The 27566-nt window shown below is 39.5% G+C and overlaps 3 protein-coding genes across 4 annotated transcripts in view; 2 read left to right on the forward strand and 1 right to left on the reverse strand.

Annotated features, from left to right (window-relative positions):
* The window catches only part of LOC145424414 (uncharacterized), a 70985-nt gene extending 66418 nt beyond the window's left edge, over positions 1 to 4567 (reverse strand). The window contains exon 1 of the mRNA XM_080297717.1: positions 4434 to 4567. The gene's annotated coding sequence lies outside the window, so the exon portion shown is untranslated. The remainder of the gene's footprint in view (positions 1 to 4433) is intronic.
* LOC113016372 (claudin-18) lies at positions 112 to 3677 on the forward strand. 2 transcript variants are annotated; one of them, XM_026159158.2, is made up of 5 exons: positions 112 to 446; positions 2596 to 2760; positions 2844 to 2973; positions 3066 to 3176; positions 3343 to 3677. In XM_026159158.2, the coding sequence occupies exons 1-5, from the start codon at positions 227 to 229 to the stop codon at positions 3482 to 3484; spliced, it is 768 nt and encodes a 255-aa protein (XP_026014943.1). In that variant the 5' UTR covers positions 112 to 226; the 3' UTR covers positions 3485 to 3677. The 2 variants fall into 2 exon arrangements, with proteins under 2 accessions (XP_026014943.1, XP_080153841.1); XM_080297715.1 differs by lacking the exon at positions 112 to 446 and adding an exon at positions 719 to 1007.
* Positions 4568 to 11033: 6466 nt separating the features above from the next.
* Positions 11034 to 26997, forward strand: hs2st1b (heparan sulfate 2-O-sulfotransferase 1b). Its single transcript, XM_026159290.2, has 7 exons — positions 11034 to 11633; positions 15653 to 15894; positions 19860 to 19945; positions 20328 to 20466; positions 20554 to 20651; positions 25611 to 25768; positions 25973 to 26997. The coding sequence occupies exons 1-7, from the start codon at positions 11510 to 11512 to the stop codon at positions 26197 to 26199; spliced, it is 1074 nt and encodes a 357-aa protein (XP_026015075.1). The 5' UTR covers positions 11034 to 11509; the 3' UTR covers positions 26200 to 26997.
* The last annotated feature ends 569 nt before the right edge of the window (positions 26998 to 27566 follow it).

Here is a 27566-nt window from a genome sequence, read left to right on the forward strand (position 1 = left end):
GACTTCCAACCCTCTACACGACGAACACTCCTTACCAACATTAATCGACACTGATACTGATACGCTCCACCCAAATCTGTACATAAGTGCAAACACGCGGGGTTACTGGTAAAGTCCTTTTAGACTTCATACTGGACGATATCATATTCAAACACAGCTGCAGTGCTGAGGAAAGGCTGAGCTGAGAGCACTTGACGGTTTCCAGCGGCAGAAAGAAGACGGCAGCATGGCGGCCACGTTGTGTCAGGGTTTAGGCTTCGTTCTGAGTTTGATAGGAATAGCGGGAATAATCGCCGCGACGGGGATGGACCAGTGGGCCACACAAGACCTCTTTGACAACGTTGTGACAGCCGTGTACTCGTACTCGGGCCTGTGGAGGTCCTGTGTTAGGCAGAGCTCCGGCTTCACAGAGTGTCGACCATACTTCACCATCCTCGGCCTGCCAGGTATGTTTTAAATCAATAATACCAACGGACATGGCAAAAAAATGAAATTGACTTTTTTTTGGGGGGGGGGGGTTATGCAATACATGTAGGTGGTTTAAATATTAATTCAGAAAGAAGAACAATACAAAGAACCATGTTTGGCGTGTGTTTTCACACCCTGTTTCGAAAGGAGGGGAAATGTGCTCCCCACAGTTTCCCGGAACCTGGAAGTAAGTCTTGGGTAAACATCAGATAAGGTCTGTTCCATGTCGAAGCCTACATAACAGCAGGCAGCAGTCAAACACTGCCATTTCATGACTGTCTGACTCTGGTGGTAACTCAGTTTGAGTGGAACATCTAAAATGGCTGCCACAATGACCCAGTTAATAGGATTCATGTTGTCGACGTTGGGCCTGTTTTTAATATCGGCTGCAACAACAATGGACGAGTGGAGCTTACAAGACCGATCTTTTACAGTAATAACAAATTTTTATACCTATTCTGGTTTATGGAAGTCGTGTGTAGGGACGACGTACGGTACCACACAGTGTCGGCCTTATTTCACCATACTTGGCCTGCCAGGTAAGAGAATTACACTCCAAGAGAAAAAGACATTTATCAAATATTTCTCGACATGTCGGATTAAGGAGAACATTTTCTAAAGGACCTCGGAAGGTACTTTAGAATATTTGGGAGGTTTTAGGGCAGATTTTCCCCCCCATTTCCACCCCCTGCCACTTTTCCGACCAGCCCTGGAATAAAAATGCAGTCGACTGCAGAAAAGATGGTGTCTCTCCGGAATCAAATAGAAATTTGATGAGACATCCAAAGCTTAGCTGAGCAAGCACAAGCTTTAGCAGAGTGTCACACAATGTAAAGTACATTTCCACACTCTGTACTTAACAGCTGAATGTAGTGTAGAGCATATTGTATATAAGGTCTTAAGGGATTAAATCTAGAATAATACAGGTACAATATCTGAGGACGCTGAAAGATGGCATTTAGTTCAGTGTGTTTCACCACACGCTGCTTTGATTTATGAGTGCTGGAAAATAACTGTAATGTGCTTTTTTTTCTCCCTTTTTAAAACATTTTAATTGTAAGTGAATGCCGTGAGTGTCGGGCTTTTCCTGCCTCTATTCATGATGCACATGTGCATCAGTAAAACTAATATATTTATTATTGCCGGGGATTTTGATCCCCTTTCAGAGACTTTTTAGAACTACTGCTAAACTTGTAATTCAGCCCAGTTATTCTTGTATGTCTATGGATTCATATATTTCCATAATATATGTAGAAGAAGGTAGAAATCCTTGCATAATGGTTGATTGTATTATGCTGTAAAACACCTTGATCTCTTTTTGTATTACATTTTACTCATTTTAACCACGGTTTCAAACTAATTACGAAAATAAAAGCAAGTTCAGTTTCTAATGACGATATCTCTTGTCTCTTTCATGCCAGATATTATCTTCAGCGGAAACTTTTAATGATGGCCGACCTGCCGTTTTCCTGTGACAAAATATATTGAACTATTGAAGCTGCTACCTTACAGTTATAATTAGTTTCTAGTGTGTGATTTGTATTATGGTGGCCATGATCAAAGAAGTACTCAGAAGTAAAAGTACAAAAATATAATTAGCGAAATGTATTGTCAAAACTTCAAGTGGTTTTTAAAAAGAGCTGATTATGACTGGATGAATATAAATGATGCTGAGTAAAAGTTAATTTAAACCTTTTAATATAATGTTGCGTAGTCAAATCATAATCACATTTTTTGTATATATTACCTTTAGTACATAATAACTGAAGCTGTACAAGGCACAGTGTTGCCTTCTAAAACATACAGCGCAGTACATTAACCATAAAAAGAAGATATTTTAACATGCATGCTTAACTTGCAACACTCCAGAAATATTTAAACCTAAAATTTGAACTTATGTATTATAATACAGTTCAATTTTCTACTCATTTGAAATATATTTAGGTTTGGGTTGTTTGAATATTGTATATCTTTTATTTATTTAAACTCATTGAGTTAATTGGCAGCATTTTCTTTTTCTTTTTTCATTTTCTTTTTGATAAATCTTAAAGTATCTACAAGGTAATACCAATCTCACAAACAGATATATCCTAAACATATGCTAAATGTCATAACTTTGATTTTCAGCTCTGCTCCAAGCCGTCCGAGCCTTGATGATTGTTGGGATCGTCCTTGGCGCTATCGGCTTACTGATCGCCATATTCTCGCTGAAGTGCTTGAAAATGGGGAACATGGAGGACAACTTGAAAGCCACCATGACTCTGTCGGCTGGGATCATGCTTCTCCTTGCAGGTTACTTCACTAACAATGCTCAGGTGATATCGAAGAAGAACGGTTTTGCGATAATACCAGCATTAATTCGGTTTTTTTTTCAGGTGTCTGTGGGATTGCTGGGGTGTCAGCCTTTGCTAATTTGATTGTACAAAGTTTTCAGTTCACTACATTTGCCAGTGGATTCAGCAGTACAGGCAATGTTGGTGGACTAACGGGAGCTCTGACGCCAAGGTAAAGATAAACTGAAATTAGCATATATATATATAGTAATATATTACCTGCTGAATTAATTTTGGTAATGTTTAACCTTAATAATCTTTCAGGTATACTTTTGGCCCTGCACTTTTCGTGGGTTGGATCGGTGGCGCTATCTTGTTCATCGGTGGCATCTTGATGTGCCTGGCCTGCCGTGCAATGACACCAGAGAAACACCGGTAATTTATAACTATTTGTGATCTTTAAAAAGATTGGTAGGGACAGTAACCTCTCTGTTCCTGAACAATAAAGTAGCAGAGATGTGAAAACTGCAAAATAGGGCAAAATACAGTACGCACATAGATTATATTTTCAGTGTTTGATGTATGTGACGCTATCCCTCAGGTATGATGGGATGGCCTACAAAGCTGCCTCCCAGAACACGATGTACAGGCCTGACACCAGATCCCGGCCCGTCTACAACGACTCCTACAAAGCTCAGAGTATGGATGAAAGGCAGACAAACCAGAGGTTTGACTACGTGTAGAACCATGTCTGTTTTAATACGCTCTGTGATAACTTTTCTACATTCAGCATTCATTTTTTATTTCTCTCTACTTTAATTTGGAAGACCGGTTTCAGGCCTAATTTCATGTTACTTTTTCAAATGTAATCACAATTATAAAGTCTGTGCTGTATATTTTGTATGTGTGTCTGTGTTAAATAAAAGGTGATTCTTACCTGTTCTGACACTAAATTCAGTAGCACAACACATAACGCATATATTAAACTCAGTGGAGGAATGTGCAAATGTCATGTTTGACAGGGATAAAAAATAAAAAATTAAAACAAAGGGATATTTGCACAGGTTCTTGTGAAATCTACCCAGTAGGGAAGCACTAAGATGCAATACAACAACTACTACTACCTACTGCTCCCACAGAAATTAAGAAATCCATATGCTAATTAAATGTACTTGATTTACTGATTATCAGCAAGTGTGAGCGCCTCTACAAAAGCAGAGGTTTTGGCAGTTTGCTGGTCTCGAGCTGTCGGACGTGTGTTGACATAATGTCCCTGCAAATTCACCTCAAGGTCAGATTGTACAGTGCTCAGAGATGTTGGAAAACTCCAGCAGCTACATCTCAGAATCCACAGTCTTTAGTTATTATGTAAATGTTAAAGTTCATGACAGTTAAATTAGAAAAACACTGAACAAGTATGGCTCTTCCAAGCAGAGGTGTTCATACATCCGTCAGCACGGTGTGTGAAGGTTGATGAGTTGTTGTGAAATTCTTCCACAACAACGTGAGACTGAGTCATACAGAAAATCATTCAAGTTACTGAATCATGAGGTGGAGTTTAGTTTTTCACAGGAACAGAGTCTTGCGAAAACGTTCTTTTTCACATGACCCACCTCTTGTTTTAAATGCTCCCAAGTTTTTTTTTAACAGTTTTGTTTGTGATATTATGTCAGTAACGTATCTTCTACTTACTTGGATGAAGGTCTGTTTCCAGGTTGGGGCTTTCCAGTCAAAGTCTTAATAGACAAACCTTTGCTATGCCTTTCGAGGAATTTAGACACACATCAGCTCAGTGGAACCACGGTTAAATTGTATCTGAGAGCCTCTTTAAGTGAACCTTTCTTTTCTTTACAAAGTCTTACAGAGTCTCTTTATGGACCCTTCCTTAACATCATACTATTTTTTTCAAAATGCAGCTACTGTTGCCAGCTAGCTTAGTCAACGTTAGCATTAGCAAATTAGCATTAGCTTGCTAATGCATCCCCATTTTGAACTGGAGTGGAAAAGACAACATGTTTGCCAAATTAACCTGATACTTTAATAAATAAACAAATAATAAATAAATAGAAATAGAAAATGTCATGTCTAATTCTTGCCTAACTGACCAAATGTTGTTGTTGGTACTATTGGTTAAATGGAATTAAAGTTTATTTTATGAATGTATTATTTTAATGTGCATTCATACATGCAGCAAAGTCATACCTGCTCTAACATGACTAACCTTAAGGCCTTTTATCCACCTAAAACTACTGTTTTAGGGATTATTTTACAACCTATAAAAATACAATGGCTTTGTTTTTACAGAGGCTAGTTTACTCTCCTCTTGAGCATGAATATAGCTTCTGGGTCTGAAAAGTAAAACAAATGCAAATGTATTTTGAAGGGGCCACTCTTCTGGTTGCAAAAAGAAATAATCTCAGTCAGAATCTGATAGACAACTCAGCAAGTGTTATAAAATACCAAGATCTGCTACTGTTTTCCAGACAGGACTTTATTAGCCAGAGCTCCCTCCTCACCATACGGTCTATGAGCCATATATACTGAAGTGTTTACTTTCTAGGACATTGGTTATGTTCTAATGGTGCAGCGACATTTAGTAGGTTTGTACAGTTTGAAACTAACCAGTGGAAAATGAGTGTGAAGAGGCTTGTGAAATGTACATATAATGTAGTTATTAATTTAGGGACAGCTGATTTTTCATAAGACTGCACCATAGTTTTGACACTCTTATACTTTGAAAGTTTTAACATGATTAAATTTTCTGCACTTTGTAAAATGTGTACTTGAAAGAAATCTTGAGAAAAATGAAATTACATTTATCAAAAGCCAAAACAGTTTATTTCTGCTTTCATACAAGTCATGCTCCAACCATCTGAAACAACACTCATATTGATTATTGTGTTGTTTATCCTATTAGCGTTATCAAAACAAGTGGTCATCAGTTACATGTTATCTCTTGCCCTGCAGCGCCCAATGATAAATAAAATTACTTCCACATTGTTTCAGTGTAATTGAATAAAATCTGTGCTCCTTCCTCAGATAGATGCTGTGTCTTTGGTATAATCCTTGCTGACTGTTCAGATGTAACAGGACTGATCTTTCATACCACGACAGCACAGCTGTCTGTTACTCTGCTGGATTATGCCCTTAAATCCAGCAAAGAGAGTTTCAGTGATTTGCATGAAATCACATTTCTTGATAATTGAAATTAATGAAAGTATTAAGTAGTAGTTACATTTAATAACATTTAATCACTCTTAAAGTGAGTCATTAATTGTTTTAATTTAATTTTAAAGGAAGTTATTGAGACTATGAGACAACCCTTCTTAAGCTTCTTTTCTGCTTAACAATTTTTGGCACAGCAGAATCATGTTCTATTTTCTTTTCCTAAAGCTTCACCAGTTATTAAGTAAATGTAACTGCGTTGGGATTGCAAAGTATTGCTCATGCATTACTTATTAACTCCCTAAGAAAAGTAATGTGGCACATTAACAGTATGAAACCTCGCGTGTTCATATGTTACACCTGATCACTGCAATTTTGCAATCTCAATCTTGTCCTTTCTGCAAAGCAAATCCACAGTACTTTGATCTAAAGTCACAATTATGGCAAAAGCACACACGAAAATGTTAGGATGCTTGGGTCGTTGACCCAGGGTTTTTGAGTTTATTATATTATTTATCATTTCTAGTCTTTGGTTTCTTTGAGTTCTGTCTTATGGTTTATGTCTCTGTCTTCTCTAGTTGCTCTGTCTCCCTTGTCAGCTGTATTCCCTTGTCTAGTTCGCATCTCTGTGTATCCTTAGTTGCTATATCCCCGTGTCCAGTCAGTGTCTGTGTCTGCCCTGGTCCCACTGTAGTGCCTGCATGTGAGTCTGTGTCTTTTGTTCAGTCTGTGTTTTGTGTTTCCTGTTTTACTTTGAAGGTCTCTGTCTTATCTCAGTGTGTTCAGTTTACGCTTCCTTGTCTCGTCAGTTCTGATTTGCCCCAGCTGTGTTTCCCTCCTGTTACCCATTCCCTGATTGCTCCTCTGTGTATTTAAGCCCTGTGTTTCTTTGTGTCTGTGTTGTGATCTACCGTTTACTTAGCTGTGTGTTCTGTCAGTCTGCCGGTGTAAGTTTATTTTGATTTTTCCAGTTATGTTATATTTGAGTTTAACATTAAAGTTGTTTTGAGTTCACATCTGTCTCCGGAGTCTGCACCTTGGGTCCTATTCCTGTCTGCACACAGCCACTCACAACAGAAAAGGCCTGAACTAAAGTGATACAATTGTTTGATGAATAATAACAAATTGGGCAATGATTTTATGAACAGTGTTTCTTTAGACAAATAATATGATTACAATAATGTATTGCTTTTTTTTTCTTGCCCCTTGCTTACAATGCATGAAAATTTTTATATTTTCACCGACACCTAGGCACCAGGGATTACTCTAGAGCTGAATAAATTAGCTGATTAGTTATTTGACAGAAAATTAGTTTCTTAAATGTGAATATTTGATCATTTTGCATGTTTCTGTGGTATAAACTCCACATTTGGAAGTTTCTGAAAGTTAGTCAGACAACTAAAGATGTCTAAATAGGTTCATTTGGCACTAAAAGAATAATAATCCCTGTTTTTCGTTTCTTTCTGACATTTTATGCACAGACAGATTTCACATATTCAGATGTTTTACAAATACACCTGACGACTGGCTGCAGTCTTGAAGTTCACTATGAAAAATATTACCTTTCTGGAGGATTTCTAGCCTGAAGTCCATTGGGGGTCCAAAAACCAGTAATCTAAAGCTTTGCAAGGCCGGGGCCACAAGGCCGAGCATGGACCCATTACATTTCATAGTGCTCTTCAGTAACGTCCAGCGGACAGGGCCCAGTTTCCATCACACTGGTCTTTGAAAAATGGCTCTTTTACTGAAAACATGTCCTCATACCCGGACCTCTGGCACCACCTAGCGGATCAGTTCAGCATCACTGCTTTTTTAATGAAGCGTAAATTCACGATTGAAGATCTTTTTTCCTTTTGTTGTTCTTATTTCCTGATCACTCTAAGAATCTGATCTTATCTACAGTACCTTCCTTAAAAAAATGCAGGAAAACAAAATATTTGGGCGGTTTTTCTTTCTCCCAATGTTGGAAGCCTAATAATCATCCCTGTATGACAGTGCAATCCAAACACTCCTGATTTTAAAATAGCAGGACCATAAAATAAAAATGTAAAAGTATAAATAATTTGAATCCATGTACCCAGTGTATTACTCCAAATCAATAGGAAGTTGTTATGAGTGATGACCTTTATCCTTAAAATGAGGCACGGGGCATTCCACATCTATAAGGCGACAGTGGGTTTGGTGAGCACTACCATGAAGAAATCAGTAAATGATTCTACTGCGTATCCAAGTCCAGCTGCGACCAAAGCACAATGATGCAGTTTTTCTAGAACATGTCCCAGCAAAGCCAAAGATCTGTTAGTTATTTGACAGAAATACTAAGCTTAATTGAAAGTCTAAAAACTAGAAATGTGAACCTCTACATGACCACCGTAGTTGAAAAAAATATGAATTGTAGTGGGAAAAAAAGTAAATAGAAGTAAAAATTCAAAAGCAACAATAACTACTTTTAACACTATTTAATGTAGAAAATAATTAAGAGAGATCAGCCACAATATTAAAACCTTCTCCATAACTCTAAAACAGCTGTAGCCAGTCGTTGAGTGGACAGCAGATCTCTGAAACTGGTTGCTTTGCATTAGGATGTTGGAGGTTAGACCTCTGGATCTGTGGGCTTTAGCGGTGGTACCTCTCTGACCCGGGCTGGTTCAGTTGTATCCTTAAGATGCTCAAAAATATTGTGATCAACATCTGAGCAGATGTTGTCATGTGGCAGGGGTTTTTGTTTTTATCATTCTAGTGAGGTGTCGTTTAAAACCCTGGGTACTGGCTGGAATACATTTACTACACTTTAGTTGTTCTCAAACATCTTCTAGGGTCAAAGCTCGCATCCAATGGCCGCTTATACAATTTGAGTTTGCTGTGTTCACTGAGAGGAAGCGTCAAGATCCAACTCACAACACAGATTTATGAGGGAAACTAAAGGTTACCTGATACATCTCAATGCTCTGATAACTCACTTTGGTATCTCCCCCCTCTTCCCTACTCACATTGGACAAGGAAGTTAACTTATCTGTGAACAGCACACGTGCAATGAGACTTCTGTTTGACCTTTGAGGTGTGGATCAGCTCTGTTACCACCACCTCATGCATGCTTTTTTTTAAGCCCGAGTTCCGTCAGCAACCTGAACTTCTGCTGACAACGTTATCAGTACAATACCAAAAACATGCATTCACTTACAGAAATCAGTTGTCAGACCTCTGAATAGCTGCAATGGTGAAAAACTTGAGTTTCTTTATAATCATCTCAAGTTTCTAAATATTTGGCTTTTGCCTGAAATTCAAAAATCCTGTAAGGTTTTTCATCTTTACTCACCCACAGATCCAAATTACATTCATTCCCCTCTGTGTTTAATTGGGAAGAGGCCTCCACACTATGTCAGTTGTGCAATGTAGTGGAGAACTAAGAGCATGTTCAGCATTTTAATAACTCTTTGAGATGGAGATGTGAGATAAGTTAAACATCTTCATAAAGCAGGTGATAGATTGGATGAGGTTAAGAGATTAAAACAGAACAAACAGTTTAAGAGATCTGTAGAAGATTTGTGCTTACAATAAAACAGCAAAATACACAGCCAGTAACAACATAACATGCAAACAATACTAAATAAATAACATGAAATATTTTACAAGCTTTTAAACCATGGATTTCCCAAATGATTAAAATCATCACTGCCACCAAAACAGTTCTTGATTTATAAAGACATTTCATAAAAATAGATTCTTAACTCCTCCTAATAACAATAAAATACCAAAATTCTCATCTTTTCCCAAAATCTGCCAAGATCAGGTTCAAGTGGAAGGATCTCTGTTGCAATTATGCAAATACACTTCTTGCTAAGGTTGCAGTTATCCAGGGTTCAGGGGTGTAGTTCTTCAGATTTGGAAAGTAACTTCTTTTTCCTTGTTTGTTTCCAGCTTAATGTAACCTTTTATAAAATAAATAATATTTTTAACCGTTTACTACCTTGCTACCATAATCATAGTGGAGAAAAACCTTTAAATCAGATGAAAAGTTATTGCTAAAAACAGAGTAGCATCTTTCATTCAAGTACTTCCTTGTGGAAATTTGTCAAACTTACCTTTCTTAATTTCTGGTACATTTTTTGCATTAATTTATGAAGGAAATGTCTTTATTTATATAGAGAAAAATACAAAAATAAGACACATGGTTGATAGTCGAACTTATAATGGAATGTAAAGCAAACCTTCTGTTATTTTTGGGGTTGTCCTGTGTCCTCACATGAGAGCCAGACTGCAACAGTGTGTTTTTTTTAGTCAGAAGTAACTTAAAATGTGTGAGCGTCACATGATCAACCCTTGGATTGTAGTAGATTAGATGTGTTTTAACAAAGTTTCTGCACATCTTTAAAACTTTCTGTGTATTTACATACCACAAATATGTTTGTTGGGTTGTTTTAATGAATCGTGTATATCTGAACTATTGTATTGAGTTTATTTACTGACTTTGTTTTCTAAAAAACTAAACAAATACTACATTTATTAAATTACATGCATAACTATACCTCTTAGATTGTGACAGAAACAGCAGTGTAAGAATTTAAATATGGTTTTTGTATAGTCAGTGATGATGAACCATCTTTAAAGACAGCAAAATTAAGGTTTTATATATCTATTGGACTGTTGGGCTAAGCATGGTGGTTCTAACCTTTACTTATTTTCCGTCTTGTCTTCTTTTGATTGGTCCCTTTAGGGCAGGAATGGATCATCTACCTTACCCACCCTACCCCAAGCACCCTCCTGTTTCTGTATGGTCTTCTGCTTTTTCTATTGCCTGGCAGCTTCTATTTCAGCAACCTTTGTTCACTGTATGCGCTCTCTCTTCCGTGCACATGTCCACACCATCTCAGCCTTGCCTCTCTAACTCTGTAAGCACCTGTCCTGAACTGTCCTTCTGACATGTTTCTAATGCTGTCCATTCTGGTCACTCCCAGTGACCCTTCTCCATCTCAGCCTCCTTTCTTTTTGTCAGCGCCACCATTTCCAAATCATACAAAACAGCTTGTCTCACTAACATCTTGTGAACTTTCTCTATGCATTGTGGGGAATAATTGTTGCACACACTGCCGTCCAGTAGGTGGCGACATGAGCCTTTAGAGTTCTTCTGAGGTTGTCCAATGAAAACACAGGATGAAGAAGAAGCGACACTCCTGCTAGAAGCTTAGTTTGGACTCGGTTATCTTTCATGCAGTCACCTGTGTTTCACTGCCTTCATGTCTGTGAGCTCAGCACGAACTCGCGGTTGGCAAAGCAGGTTAAGTCCAAAATAAAACACGAACAGCGAAGCTGGTTTTGAAATATGCCGGTGGTGTGAGGTTGGCCAGTGTTAGCACGGAGCTAGCTGCTGTTAGTTTGTTTTGCTAACGCTGAGTTAACCCTGCAGGATGGCTGCTGAGCTCTATATCTACTAATGATGCTCAGCAACTAACCTCGGCGTCCGGATTTCGATTTGCAATATATAAATCAAAACATCCGAGTCAGTCCAGTTTCCAGCAGCAGACGCTTGTGCTGGGTTAAACGTTATCAGTGGATGTGAAACCTGAAGCTACCGGCATCCACGGCATGATTCATTCGGTTGTTTGATGGGGATTTTAAGGATCATGATGCTGCCGAAGATCCAGCTTTTGGCTGTTTTGGCATTCGGAGTGGCGATGCTGCTGATCGAGAATCAGATCCAGAAATTGGACGAGTCCAGAGCCAAACTAGGTAAGACCACAGCAAAGGTGGGTTCACCTAGTAACCCAGCTTATTGAGGCTTGAAAACTGCGGCAATGCAACATAGAATTTGTAATTTATAAAAAGTGAAAACATTCGGACAAGTTTTTACCAAAAATTACATTATAGGAAAAAAGTCAGGAGATTTTTAAAACTTAAAAATCATTTACATAACAATGCTGAAAGTCCTCAAACATCGACGTTATTGTGATCAATTTATTTTCATTTTTATTTTCAGTTCAGTTTGGTTTCAGCTAGTTTCCATAGTGGCTTTGCTTATTATTGAATTCAGTGTTTATTATACTCTTTGTTATTATCATCAGATTGTAAGACTGTAAGATAATTTAGAAGAGTAGTGTTTATCAACATAGACATGTGACACACATACATAGATATTCCAGTCTCAATAAGCTTATGCACCAAAGCCTCCCCAGGCTAATTGTGTACACGGATTTGACCTAATTGGAAAAGGATAAACCTGAAAACAACGCCAGTATGTTTTAATTTTGATTTTGATGGAAATCCATATTTTTCCACCCATCAGAAGTATATCCCTTCAAGCACAGGGTTTTCCCTGTTTATGTAAATAAATAAATAAAAACTTGGCACCCACCAAAGAATCTTTGGTCATCAACATAAGAATATAATATATAGACATTTTTTTCAAAAGTAATTTGAAACATTTATTGCAGAAAAGTACACACAAGTGATGACAATTTTTTGTAATCTAGCCATGTTGTTTCCTTACTGCACAATTACTTCTTTCACTTGTACCTTTCAAATGTGAAAACAGAGTGCAGCCATCACCTGCGCAGACTGCCAGACATTCCACATTAATATTCAGTAAAGATTCCTGGAAACACAGACAAGTTCCATGTTGGGTTACAAGCACAAAACGTCAAGCGTGGTTGAACACAGAAATGCTGCCATGAATCATTTTGTTTGGATCAGAGCTCTGTGAGGCCAAATCATCTACAGCAGGATCTGATCTTCATTTGGCTCTGTGTGTCTGCAAGTTTGAGCTCGTTTCCCAACTTTAGAAGAAATTTGGGACACTGAAAAACGCTGACACTGGAGGCTATATCCGTTTAGAAACCAGAAGATTAGTAGTAGTTTTGTGCAATGGACTTCTAAGATAAACACAAACAGTGTTTTTCATCACTTACTAATAAAGTTTGATTGAAGCGAGCTGTACACGTGTATATCGGGAATATGTGCTCACAGCAAAATGTGAAATAGTGACTTATAATAAATCTTATTAGTTTATATTCAAGGATAATAATTATCACATTTTTTTTGACTAAATTTATTCAGAGGGGATGTGTCGCCCTGGCAACCAAGAAAATTAACCCTGGTCATCTGCATTTTATAAGCCTAATCAAGCAGATGTTGTGGAAGTGATAATTAAGTATTTTAATGTTTAAAATAATACAAATGAATACAATAGAATAGAAGATGTTTCACCTCTCATTTGAGAAGCTTCTTCAGTTTTAAGTCCAAATGGCAGAGAGTCCCAGCTTTTTAAGCTGTATTGGGAGTTGTCCCTTAAGAGGGTCGTAGACTCATCACATGAGCCAAGGTATGAAAAAGGGTGTGGGTCATTATTAACAGAGGTATTGGGTGAAACCATTTTAAGACCTTGCCTCACCCTGTCCTGTGACCTATTGAGATCAAGTGACGTGAGTGGGTGTTAAGGTGCTTCGGAAGGGATCTCAACACTGGATTGCGGGTGGCAGACAGTTGGTGTTGGAAGCCACCCCCTCTGTGCACATACAGTGGCTTGCAAAATGAATCAATTTTATTGGAATTCCACGTGAAAGACCAACACAAAGTGGTGTACACGTGAGAAGTGGAACGAAAATCATACATGATTCCAAACATTTTTTACAAATAAATAACTGCAAAGTTCAAGGGGGCCGAATACTTTTGCAAGCCACTGTAGATGGCTCTTTCAGTCCATCTGTCTTCTTTGTCTTTTAGATGCAGATGTACAGCTGAGTCTTGTCCTGTTGAGGTGGCTCTTCCGTGTTGTGCCATGTGTTTATGGACTGGCTCTTTGTTTTCTCCACTGTAGAGGTCTGAGCGCTCCTCGATGCAGAAAACAGCATATATTACGTAGTTTAGTTTTTGTTTAGGAGTTTTGTCCTTGGGAAGAACCAGTGTTTGTCTGAGTGTATTGGTGGGTTTGAGGTATACTGGGATGTCATAGTTGGAGAAGATTCTCCCGAGTTTCTCTGATAAACTTGCTACATAAGAGATAACAATATTGTTCTGTTTGTCATTCATTTTCTCCTTAGTTGGTGTAATATTTTAAGAGCTTTCTTTACCTATGTGTGTTCCCTTTCTTTCCCTTCTGGCTTAGAGGGAATGTTTTTGGCTCAGTGTTGCAGGGTCCTGATTACTTCAAGTTTGTGTTCCAGAGGGTGGTGGGAGTCAAAGAATAGGTACTGATCTGGGTGTGTGGGCTTCCGGTAAACTTCAATGTTGAGGTTTCCTTTCTCTTCAAAGAGGAAGTCCAGTCGCTTTTCTTTCCAAGTGCCTTAAATTTCCATGACCTGGATGACTGAGAACCTACACAGACATTGTGTGCATTCCACAACATATCTGAAGTCATCGCTCATGATTCCACCCTTCTCTCAGTTAATGCCACATTGACGCCCTGCGAGATCAAGGCCAAAACTCATCAATCAAAGATGATTTAAAAGGCTAAAAACACACCCAAATCTGCAAACATAAAATTTCCAACTGAAAAAATCATGATCTTAAATATCAAAAGTTATACTGTATCAAAGTAAAGATGAAAGTAATTAATGCTTACAGGAAATTAGCACAGAAAAAATAACTGTACATGTTTTTTTTAGTTTGAATAAACTGTTGAAGTTGTAGTTTCAGTATTTTTATTCCTCAGCCATCAAAGGTTCCCTGAAAATCTTCTGAATTCGATAACAAGAAGTCATATGTGTATCTACTAGGATGCTGAGTAGCACTGACGCCTGCCAGTGTACTTAGTTTAATCTTTTTTCTTGAGAAAGATTTTGTTCCAGATTCGGCTCCATAGCCATCTCAACAGCATTTTGACATTTTTACGTCATACAAAATATGCTTTCAAGCGGCTCTCATTAAATACAAATGCATTAGTTTAACCTCACCACTTACACTGTGCTCAATTTGGACTGCTTTCACTGTCGTTCTTGCTTAAAGACTGGTCTGACTATTTTTTCTTCCATTTAATCAACCCGTAAATAAGTTACCAGGAACACACGCCTAACAGAAAAATATGCACACATCCCATTTTCTTTAATCTTTAATATAAGTGACCATCCATCTGCCTTAAAATGGAGACAAAAGGAACTCAAACAGCCTCCACCCCCCGAGCTTCATCAGCCTTCATCGTGTCAGACAGTAAAGGATTTGCTGGACTGCTGGATGTTGCAGCATACTGAGCGCCACACATCCGGTCTAAGAGACACAAGGCCATTCGCGTAATTGTCTTTAATTAACATTGCAGTGGAGAAAAGAAGAGGGAGAAAACACCTTTAATTATGCCTCCTGTCAATGTTATCATCAAAAGCCTAATTACTTGTTTTGATGTTATTGTGCTTTGAAGGACTTGTTGTTTTCTTTAATTAAGGCATGCTAACTAACAAGCTTCACTGGCCTTATGCCATGTTCCTGTGGGAGGGGAGAATCTCATCTCAGGGTTTATTTCATCTGGCAGCTGCCAGTCTGCTCCTGCTCCTCACTCATTCCAGCTGTTTAGCTAATCAGCAAATACAAAGAAGACGAATAGGAAGACATAAAGGTTAAATAAATCTCTTCGAACAACATCCAGCTACCTGGCATGCAAATTGCTCCCTAAAACTACTGACTGACTATTTCATGGTGGTGTGATAAGCTGGAGTGACTGTCCTTTTTTAGTGCTAAATCGAATATTATAATATTGTGCTTATTCAGTTGTGCGCTGTTTAATTAAAATGTTAACAACAGACTGTGTTTACTTGCTTGTTCAGAACGCACCATAGCCAGACACGAGGTGGCCGAAGTAGAGCAGCGTCACAGCGAATACGGGGGTGGGCGGGAAGTTTCGCCGATAGTAGAAAACGACGACACGGTCATCATCTACAACAGAGTGCCCAAAACAGCCAGCACGTCCTTCACTAACATCGCCTACGACCTGTGTGGGAAGAATCGCTTCCACGTTCTGCACATCAACACAACCAAGAACAACCCTGTCATGTCTCTACAAGACCAAGTAAGACTTCACACACTCAGCCAAAATGACAGAGTAACGTTTATTATATTTTGCGCAGGAATACATTTTTAAAGGCTCTGTTTATGCTTCTATACCTAGACAGATCGCAGTGGAGTATTTTCCACTAATGTTTCTTCTGTATCTTAGAAATATTCATTATTGTCCCTCATCTCACTAGGTTGAGCTAACTTTGTTTTTGACATATTTCTGCAACTCTTACATGCTGAAGTCCTAGAGAGAATATTTAAGAATGTGCAATCTTCAGGTCAGAGAAAATGTGTTTTAACATTTAGTATCCTGTTTGCTTCCTTGTTTACTTGCAAGCGATCCCCTTTCCTGCTTTTGTGCCAGTGTTGGCACATTGCTGCATCTCTTATTCTCATTAATAACACTTGTAATAAACAGAGTTGCCAATTTCACGCTATTCTGATGATCCACATCACTCATGAAAAAGGTACTCTGTGGTGGTGGAAGGGAAAATCATCTGCGGCTGTTGTCTGTTAATGAATCCCTCTCTCCGGTGTGTTTGTTTGCACGTTGAAAATAATGAAACCTGATGATATTTTGGTTTGAGAATTGTCTGTGTCTTTCTCCGCATCCTGTTACTCTTAGTGAATGTTTACTGCTGAGAGCAGCTCAGTTCACACAGTGTAAATGCCCTGAAGCTATAGTGGTGTTATTTGTAGTTGCCAAAGTAATATCCTGTCTGCCGTCTCACAACAGGCTCGCACCTACTCACCACCCCCACCTCACACACACACACACACGCACACACACACGTATGAGGGTAAACAACAGTCTGCAGTCCCGTCACGGCCAAGATTCATTTTTACATATGAACACTTTTGTATCAAGTTAAAACATCCAGTCCAGCCAAGGTATGTTTGACTTTGTGATATTTATTAATAGTGTAGGGTGATATTAATCTGTGTGTGTTTCAAATGTCATAATTAATTGTCCATAATATTGTCCATGTGTGTAATGTGTTTTGTTTTTATGCTGTTGATCAGTGGCATAATTTACACTAGAAGCAAAAGTTTATAACGTCTAAGGCGTTTATTTATTTAATAGTTTAGATCAGTGGTCCCCAATCTTTTTTGCGCCACGGACCGATTTAATGTCAGACAATATTTTCACGGACCTGCCTTTAAGGTATCGTGGATAAATACGACATAATAAAATGATACGACCAAGACAAAAACGGTGGTATTTGTAAATATAATAATAAATGCAAATTCACAGTGTAATTGTGTAACTTTATTAGCAGCGTCCTCCTGAAATGCGACTAACATCCTCCTCTCTGCCCCTTAATGCTCTCTGGTCGCTATGGTAACACGTAAATACTTCTTTCAAAATAAGACAGAGAAGTACAACAACGGGAAAAGACCCAGGGAAACAGAGTTAACGATAAAAACCCTGAAAACCATAGATTTCACACCCGAGCCTCAACTCTCGCGGCCCGGTACTGGTCCGCTGGTTTAGACTGGTGGTGTACCCTAAAGCAAGTCCAAGGGGCCTCATTAATCAAAGAGTGGATGGGCTCCATATTAAGCGTGAGCAGAAAAAACAAAAATAGTTTGAGCAAATAAAAGGCAGATTTTAAAAAGGTACATATTCCACTTTGTAAATAATAATAATAATAATAGTCCATCTGGGAATGTATCTACACCAGCCTCATATCTAAACCTCTTTATGTTTACCACCCTCATTCCACAAATGGTCAAAGCACCCCATGAATATCTTTGGATCATATTTAGGTTGGTGTTCATTGGTTCTTCTTACTGCAGTGATGTGTGTCACCGTAATTTGGTGAGTGTATTTTATTTGAGTTGGTGCATTATAATAAAAACATCTATTACCAGGCAGTGGATATGTGCAGGTGGTGATGATATGCAGGTGAGAGCTGCCACTGCGCATCCAGTGTATTCGTGGAGAGGCCATGTTTGCAGAATCTGAAAGAAAACTTAACATCATCCTGGTCATTTATACAGTTAAATACTGATGGAACCAACTGACCCTAACATTCTTCAGTGCTCTCAAATTTTCTGAAATTCATTACGGTAATTTGTCTTTCAAGGTAATAAGCATCATATATAAGGCAAACCAGACTTTCCTGAACCCTGCCACCAGCTTGATATCAACCCGCAGTCCAGTTGCCTTCTCTCTGCTCTGAAGGTGGTGGATGTGATAGGGAGATGGTGTAATACATATTAGACTGTTTTTATTAGGTTAGATTTGGTTTATATTTATCAACACTGCTGGTTTTGGTGTCTGTGATGAAATACATTTATAAGAGATGCGTTATATGCTAAGAGTGTTTACATATTGTGATTCAGCACGTCACCGTCTGCGTCGCCAGTATGTTTGCAGTCTTTCTGTCATGCTTGGTTTTATAACTCCAACTGTGGGCTGTTGTATACTGAATATTGTTCATACAAGCAGATATGATTGCAAATGTGAATGAGGTCTTGTGTTGTGCCTTGGGCACAAAAAGTCCCTGAACTTCAGATTAGCTTAGTGTTTGTTTGCTTCTGTTTTGTTTTCCTGACTGCAGCATTCAAGAACCAGTTTTATTCCAGAAGATTTCAATATTCCCATCACCCTGTTTCCCTGTGGGCTTGATATGCTGTGGTATAATTCTGTATGTGTCCTTACATTTCACTTTTCTGTAATAAAGTTTTGTTCACATCTAAATCTGTCTTTCTTAACCCTCTCAAAGTTTTTGGCCTTGTTTGCTCTCCTCAGCATTTGGTCACAGATGCTGCTCGTCCTCTCAGCATGTAAACGGCCTTTCTTTGACAGTATTCTTTCTATTTAGAGGCTTTTGTTCTCTATTTAGAAAATTCTATGAATCTATGAAGTAATTTTCAGTGATTTGTGCTTTGGTTCCACCTGATCCACTTTCCAGTGTTTTAGTGCTCCATGTGCAGTTTCCTTAGAAACCTTTTAGTAGACACACAATTTAATCATCTTCATTTCATCCGAACACTGTTTGAACACAATGTTACAGCTTAAGGAACCTTTTATACAGACGTCGGTGCCAGAATTTGATTGAAATAATTTTTTTAATGTTACCAGATTATGTGCCTTATTTAAGTAAGAACTTCTTTTCAAGCTTACATAAACACATTTTAAGTAATCTCAGAGTTTTAGATCATTACGTTATCATCATGTAATGTGTACACCATTAATACTCATGTTTCATTTCTGTAGTATCTTTATGATAAAGAATTTCTGTACTCCAGTTTCCTCCCACAAGCTGAAGACACGCATGTTAGATCAGAGTGCGATTGTGTCTCTCTATGTTAGCCGTTCAGTGGACTGACAGACGACCTGTTCGGTATGTATCCTGGCTCTGTGACAGCTGGGTTAGGCTCAAGCCCTCTAAATTGGATAAGTGGTTTAGAAAATGGATGGACATTAGCTACTTAACGCTTGTTTTTACTTTGACATTCTACTTTGAACTTCTTCTCCTTAAACGGCAGCTTTTGTGACTCATCCAGACCAAAAACATGCATGGATAAATATTCTGTCCATTCAGTGGCGCAGTGTAAGAGGAAAGACTCTGTCAAGGATGTTTTAGTGACTGGAGCTGTATGTGAAATTCAAGTGCTCAAAATCTGCAGCTTGTTCAGAGCTTGTGCTTGAAAACAGACGAAGAAGTGACAGGCATGTACTTCTTTGGGATTCACCTGCATGTTATAACAGCGTTTTGACCTACAGGGCTCCACCCTGTCACATGACCAAAAATTATTAGTATTTATTATTCATTATCAAAATGTGTTCCAGTTATAAATATGAATGCAAATGCTCATTTGTTCATTGGGAAGGGTTGACACTTTTGCTGTATTTGAACTCTGCGCTGTAACTGAGTAAAGTTTGTAGCAACATGTAGCACAAACATTTCTGTTGTGGCTCCGTTTCCCCGCGGCTCCGTAATTAGTTTCCATTATCTTTGTCTCCAGGTGCGCTTTGTCAGGAACGTCACCTCATGGAGAGAGATGAAGCCCGGCTTCTACCACGGCCATGTAGCTTATCTGGACTTCTCAAAGTAAGGCCCTTCATTTCCTGTAATACCATTAATATCCAGATTAGTTACAAACAGCCAGCAGAGCAGATAAAGGGAGGTCACGTATTGATCGCTAACATGTGCTTTAGTGTTGATTAATGGCATTGTTGTCCTTATCTCCCCTGACACTATCATCTCTGTGATCACAGGTAATTATTCTAATGGTCTAAGTGTTTCTCAGTGAGAGAGATTCGGTTAACTTGCACTCTCACTCCCTGATGCTGCTCCATGCTTTCACTAGGGAGAATATGCTTTTTGAATGCAATAAAATTCAGCAGCACAGCTTCATGTGCTGCTGCAGTGAAGTATAAATTAAGTCTCGAAAGATTTTAAAGAATGTGCCCTCCCTTTTCTTTTTGTTCAGACATGGCATGAAAGGTAAACCACTGTACATCAATGTGGTGCGTGATCCCATAGAGCGCCTTGTATCGTACTACTATTTTTTACGTTTTGGAGATGACTACAGACCAGGCCTTCGACGAAGGAAACAAGGAGACAAGAAGGTGCTTCTTTTACAGCTTGCATCCTTTTCGAATGACCTGTTTTTTGTCTGGATAATACAATGACAAGCGTTTCGCATTGTGTTTCAGACCTTTGATGAGTGTGTGTCATCAGGTGGGTCTGACTGTGCTCCGGAGAAACTGTGGTTGCAGATCCCTTTCTTCTGTGGTCACTATTCAGAGTGCTGGTGAGTGGGCTGCACCTGACAGCCCGATCATTCTCTTTCTCTGAACTGCTACAACTCCTGTTTAGGCTGCTAGCTTAGCATCAACGGGATGCAGCAGTGGCGCAGGGCAGAAGTCGTTTCGAAGGGACAAAATGGGAAATACAAATAAATGTAGAGAGGGTGCATGTCCAGCATGTCCCGGGTCATGCCACAGGGCGTCCTCCTGATGGGACATCCCCAGAACACGTCAGCCAGGAGCCATCCTTGTCAGATGCCCAAACCACTTCAAATGACTCCTTTCAAAGTGAGGAATAGTGGCTCTACTCTGAGGGCCTACCAGATGGCTGAACTCATTACCCTGTCTCTAAGGGAGACGCCAGCCACCCTTTGAGGAAAGCAAATTTCTGCCACTTGTATATATGATCTCATTCTTTCAGCCACTACCCAAAGCTCGTGACCGTAGATGAGGGTAGGAATGTAGATCGGCCGGTAAATACAGAGCTTTGCCTTTACACTCAGCTCTCTCTTCACCACGACGGACCCAATCCGTCTGTCGATCGCCCGCTCCCATCAATTGTGAGCTTCAGAGGACCATGGCTTCAGACTTGGAGTTGCTCATTCCCACTGCTTCACACTCAGCTGCGAACTGCTTCAGTGCGAGCTGGAGGCCACCACCTGACGAAGCCATCAGAACCAAGGTTCAAGGTTCAAGGTTCTTTATTTGTCACATGCATAGTTATACAAGTATAACACACAGTGAAATGTAGCCTGACACGCTCCCCGACATGTGCAAAAATTGGGGGGGGTGTAGAGGAAGAACATTTTATATATATATATATATATATATTAGGGGTGCAACGATACACAAAATTCACGGTTCGGTTCGGTTCGATACTTTGGTGTCACGGTTCGATATTTTTTCGATACAAAAAAAATGTTCATGCATTTTTTTATTTGTCATTTATTAAAATTATAAATATATATTTTAACTCAAAAGTACAGTTTTTAAATTTAACCCTAACCCTTGTGCGTGTTTTTTATTTTGACAGCGAATGCGCACCTGCGGACCACTTATGTGCAGCCCTGGTTATTTAGCTCATCATATTGCAGCCACAGAAATTCTTTTGTCCATGAAGCCATAAAGCTGCACTTTCTTTTTGCCTTATAGTCTGATTTGTCATAACTTCTCCGTTTTTTGGTAAGCTTTTCTTTGGCTGTCACTTCTTCACCCTGACCTGTCTTATTTGGCTCAGCAGAACTGAAATGCTTTTACACACGCACTCACATAAGCTCAGCTGCGGGAGATTTCACTTGTCATGTTTGCATAGTAAGCTAACGATTAATAAGACGATGTCAGAGGAATTGGTGCACAAATTATCATCACTCACAGATCAGTGCTGTCGCTCTCTATACACAGTTCGCAGGATTGCAAAGTGAAAGCAAAAAAACAAGCGCAAATTCAAACGCGACTTCAATATGTCACATATTGACAGTGGCTCACCGATGCCAATGACATAATTACCCAGCTACATTTCTGAAAGAATGCAAAAGCATTGACCTTTATTTTTCCTACAATAGCCCGACGGGCAGGGAAGAGATAGATTTTGGTAGCCCGACTGAAAAAATCGCTAGCTCCGGGACATCGGGCTAGCGATATTGCGAGCCCTGTATCTGATTGAGGAATCACTCATCTTTGGAAAAGAGAGTTTATTACAGAGAAATGGCTCTTTCCAAAATAAAAGCTATACTATCCGCTTCTTCTGGGCTATATTCTCAGCAGCATAAGGAGAATCATGTGCTAACAGCTGTCTAAATGACTCGGCTAAAGTTAGTAGCATGCTTGTTGTTTTTGTCTTTGCACTAGGATGATGTCGGTGTAAATGTGCAGTCATATTCGTTGTGTTCCCACTAGTGCTTTCAGGTTAATCTCGTTGAAATGACCTTAACGCCACAACACGGCAAATCTCCGTTAACGAGCTACCGCCAATCGCTCCGTGCATGGGGCTAGACGGCCAACACTTAACGAGCTAACTGCGCTAACACACTAGTTCACACCAATGTAATTGAGCATTGCATGGCACATCCAACATACTGTTTTACTTTAGTCCATGACTCGCTTACCTTCAGGGTCATACGTCACATGAAAACCAAAATAGTTCCAAACGCCAGATCTGAATGAGGTTCAATTTGCCTGTTACAAGGAGAGCTTAACTTCTGTCTCGCTAGCTTGCCCTGCGCTCTTCCTTCTGACTATGCTGTCTGTGTTGAGCGCTCAGTGAATCTGCATTCGACTACTCCGCCTAGGCTGCACTGTCGAGCCTAGGCGGAGTAGTCGAATGCAGATTCACTGAGCGCTCAACACAGACAGCATCGCCAGAAGGAAAATTGATAAAATAAATTACAAATGTTGTATTGCTCGATACATATGCGTACCGAACCGAAAGCACTGTATCGAACGGTTCAATATCGATACGAATATCGTTGCACCCCTAATATATATATATATATATATATATACATACATACATATAGTATATACACTGGGTGAATGTGCAGTAGTAGCAGCAAGCAGGTGAATTCTGTACATTAATATGAATAGACATCTGACTATTTTACAGGAAACATCATCTGCGAAAAGCAGAGATGAGATTCTGAGATCGCCCAAGTGAAAGCCTTCCACCACTTGGCTACGCCTAGAAATTCTGTCCCCTAAAAATTATGAAAAGCATCAGTGACAAAGGCGGAGTCCAACACCCACCTGGAAACGAGTCCAACTTATTGCCGGCTATACGGACCAAGCTCTTGCAAGGATCAAATGGCTCGTGGCAATGGGCCAGAAGCCCTATACTTCCGAGGCACTTTCCACAGAAGACTCAGAGGGACACGGTAAAACGCCTTCTTCAGAGTCCACAAAACACATGTAGACTGGTTGTGCAAACTCCTGTGTACCCTCAAGTAATCTCGAGAGGGTAAAGAGCTGGTCCAGTGTTCCGTGAAAAGGACGCAAACCACATATTTCCTCCTGTATCCGAGGTTCAGCTAACGGACAGACTCTCCTTTCCAGCACCCTGGCATAGATTTCCCTGGGGAGGCTGAGGACTGTGATCCCTCTATAGTTGGAGCACACTGTCCAGTTTCCTCTTCTTAAAGATCCATTCCAGAGGTATGGCCTCTAACCTCCAACAACATTGTAGAGGCATTGATAACCAAGACAGCCTTGCAGCATTGCCTCTACCAGGCATTCTTAGCGCACCTTCACTATACCTTTAGGGGCCCGCAGGTCTCTCCAGTATCATCCCCTGCCACAGGGTCCAACACACCACCAGGTGGTGATCAGTTGACAGTTCAGCACCTCTCTTCACCCAAGTGTCCAGAACATACTGCTGCAGATCTGATGATACATTTACAAAATTGATGATCAACCTGTGGCCTAGGGTGTCGTGATGCCACGTGCACTTATGGATACGCTAGGGTTCAGATCTGGGAGGCCGTTCCTCCCTTCACGCCCCTTCAGGTCTCACTGTCGTTGTTGACATGAGCGTTCAAGTCTCCAAGTGAGACGACGGAGCCCCCAGGTGGAACACCCTCAAGCACTCCACCCACGGATACCAAGAAGGTCTGGTACTCTAAACTGTCGTTCGGGGCATAAGGGCAAACGAAAGGGAAACAGGCTCAGGGAACCAAACCCTCCTGTTCACTGGGAAAAACTCCAACATAGTGGCAGCAAGCTGAAGGGGTACTGAAATACTCGTCCCTGGTAACCCTATCCCGGGCAGCGTGAGCTGTTTCCTAGATCTTTCACTCATAGGGGTTTTTGAATCGCTATTTGTCTGCTCCCTCACCCAGAGATAGCCCCTGGGACACACAAACCCCTCCAACACGAATAAGGTAGTGAGTCATGGAGGAGTGTCATTACATCTTAATAGAATCTTAATGTAAGGATTAATTGAATGTAATGTAATTAACTATCTACTAAAGTGTAATTCACTGTCAGTGTCTGTTATAAAATGTTAGATGACTGTTTTGAATTAGTCGCAGTGTGACAATTTATTCTTTCTCCAAGCTGAGTGAAAGAAAAGGCTCCATCTGTTGTTTGTAAACAGTGATGAGGATATGGTATAGTTCTGTTTAGGGTTTTTTTCTCCTCACTAATCACATATTACACAGACGATGTAAACAGCACATATATAGATATATAGTCCACAATCTGTGTACTCAGACTCATTAGTGACTGAACAGCCTGTGGCAGAAGCAGTATTTATATATGTCCAACCTAGGATCTTCTCATTAAAGCCTCCCTATCCTCCAAAAGAAGAAAAACATTCATCATTCATCCTCATAACCCTCAAATGTCTTTTGAAAGCCAAAGACAGATTTTTTTTTTTGTCAGCATTATTCTAAAATTTCACCTCAACAATAGGAATATGTATATTTTTAGCTTTTTGTACAGTGAAATTAGAAATGTGACTAAAATCATAATTACTCATCTGTTATAAAAAGAAGGAAAAAAACTTGTGTACAGTTTGGAAATGACTTTGAATTCCCTTTGGAGATTATTTTGATTATTTTCAAATAAATAATAAATAAACTGAGTCATTCATTTTCATTATTAGGAATTAAACAGTAAATGAGTGTGATCACAGTAACCTTGTTACTAATGCATGCAGTTTGACATTTTTCCTTTCATGTAGTCATTTTCTTTTAATGATCAGCATTCCTGGACATTGTGCTCCTTAAATGCAACAACGGCTTTGCTCATCACTGAGAAAATTTAGAGTTTGCTGGAAGAGAGCTAGCATGAAAATAAGAACGGCAGAATTCAAGAAAGCTGCTCAGTCTTTGCATAATACCCACCTATCGCTAGGGAGTATTGTGCAGTGATGTCAAAGACGTAGATAAGTAACAGAAGAAAAGCCTGGCCTTCAGATGAGGCGATCCAAATTAAACTCACTCACACTGTGATCTCCGTTTCTTGTGCAGGAACGCGGGCAGTAGATGGGCTCTGGAACAGGCCAAATACAACCTGGTAAACGAGTACCTGTTAGTGGGAGTAACGGAGGAACTCGAGGACTTCATCATGATCCTGGAGGCAGCACTCCCACGCTTCTTTAAGGGAGCCACAGATCTCTACAGAACAGGTAGCAACAAAACACAATTTCATACTGTTACTTCTTATTTGTGGCTGTGATGCCCTTAAAACGAGCCCTGTCAGTACTGGAGTTACTTTTATATGACGAATCCTTTTCCTGGTCTCAATTTACACTTAACTGACTGAATGCTTTTTTAGTAGAGCAGTAACAACATGCTACCTGGAATCATTAAACCTTCTTGTGTTCCTCCAGGAAAGAAATCCCACCTTAGGAAGACCACAGAGAAGAAGCCCCCCACCAAAGAGACAATAGCCAAGTTGCAGCAGTCAAACATCTGGAAAATCGAAAATGAATTTTACGAGTTTGCACTTGAACAGTTTCAGTTTGTGCGTGCCCACGCCGTCAGGGAAAAAGACGGAGAACTCTTTGTCCTTGCACAGAGCTTCTTCTATGAAAAGATCTACCCCAAAGTGAACTAAAAGTGTCAACAGAAAAGCATTAACAAAGCTGCACAGGGACAAGTCGTGTACACTGGGAAAGTACGAGACATTAAGCAGTGCTGGTTTCACTGGGGTCTAGTTGGGAAATCCTTTCAGACACTGTGGTGAAATTTCTACTTTTTTTATTGCTAGAGCAGCTGTTGAGAAAACGAAGGTGTCAGTCTATACTGTGAGAAAGAATTTCCCAAACCTTAAGACAAGAAGAGTTTTTTACCATGTTTGATGTTTGGGTGGACTTTCAAAATAAAAGCAGGAAACCTCAACTACTTCAGCAGCTTCAAAACAGTGTTTAGTGCAGATGGTCACGGCTACATTCCTACATGCTGTGTTAACATGTTTTTGGACCAAATTGTAGCAAAAGAAAACAGATTGGATCATTGCATCCTTTGGTGCGTGACTGGTAATTTTTTATTCCACTGAGATCTTCTCAATTTTTACATGTTTCACACATTATTTCAGTGATTTATCACAGATATTAATGTGCATGTTTTTTCTTAAAAGACAGCTGCTGTTCTTTTGGGTTTTTTTAGTGTGAAAGGACAACCTGGAGTAGGAGAAAGGTACTAATGACTAACAGCTGGAATGTTTGAGTACAGTACTACTGCAAGCAAGAAGAAACTGATAGTGCCTTTATATTAATGTATAGAACATTTCTTTAATATTATTTTTCCTCTGATCCCACATTCACTTTCCTTTTATTTTGGCGCATTGCTTCTATGATTACTGTTGTTTTCCACTCTCCACAGTAACACTCTGAATATAAACAAATAACTGCAAGTTTGTGTGATGAATTTTGTGAATAAGTTTGGTTGGCTTTTAAAAGGTGATTTACTTGTTTTATGCAACTTTCACCAAATGATACAGTATGAAATGACTTCGACATACCCAGGATATATTTCACACACTGTAACAGTGGCAATCGAGCTATAAGCAGTAACACAAAAGTGTTGATAAACTCCATCCAAGCTATGAGCACGTTCATATGAAAGGGGTGTTGGCTGTGTGCCTGAGATGTAGACAAGTCCACTGACAGCAGAGCGAGGGATTTTTACAAAGGAAGATAAAACTATAACATTACAGTAGCATGAAGAAATTACACAAATAACACACGTTGAAAGTGGCACAGCTGCTGCAGACACATCAGCAGTATGAGTGTCTTGAACAGCAAAAGCTCTGTGTAAATGTTTATGGATGGTAAAGCTAGAAAGGAGAAAGGAGCTGCTGTATTAATGAAATGCCAGGAAAGAAAGCTGCAAAAATGCAGACTGTGAAAGTTGACTGTGTATTAATACTGGAGACATTGATTATTTCATTAAAATTGATATTTATATGAGTTTAAGATAGTT

The sequence above is a fragment of the Astatotilapia calliptera genome, chromosome 23 (assembly GCF_964374335.1).
Source record: "Astatotilapia calliptera chromosome 23, fAstCal68.1, whole genome shotgun sequence".
NCBI lineage: Eukaryota > Metazoa > Chordata > Actinopteri > Cichliformes > Cichlidae > Astatotilapia > Astatotilapia calliptera.

Coding starts and splice junctions, on each gene's coding strand:
- hs2st1b (XM_026159290.2), top strand. CDS start 11,510: ATGGGGATTTTAAGGATCATGATGCTGCCGAAGATCCAGCTTTTGGCT. Junction 19,946..20,327: donor GCTTATCTGGACTTCTCAAA/GTAAGGCCCTTC, acceptor CTTTTTGTTCAG/ACATGGCATGAAAGGTAAAC. Junction 25,769..25,972: donor CACAGATCTCTACAGAACAG/GTAGCAACAAAA, acceptor GTGTTCCTCCAG/GAAAGAAATCCCACCTTAGG.
- LOC113016372 (XM_026159158.2), top strand. CDS start 227: ATGGCGGCCACGTTGTGTCAGGGTTTAGGCTTCGTTCTGAGTTTGATA. Junction 2,761..2,843: donor GATCATGCTTCTCCTTGCAG/GTTACTTCACTA, acceptor TTTTTTTTTCAG/GTGTCTGTGGGATTGCTGGG. Junction 3,177..3,342: donor ATGACACCAGAGAAACACCG/GTAATTTATAAC, acceptor GCTATCCCTCAG/GTATGATGGGATGGCCTACA.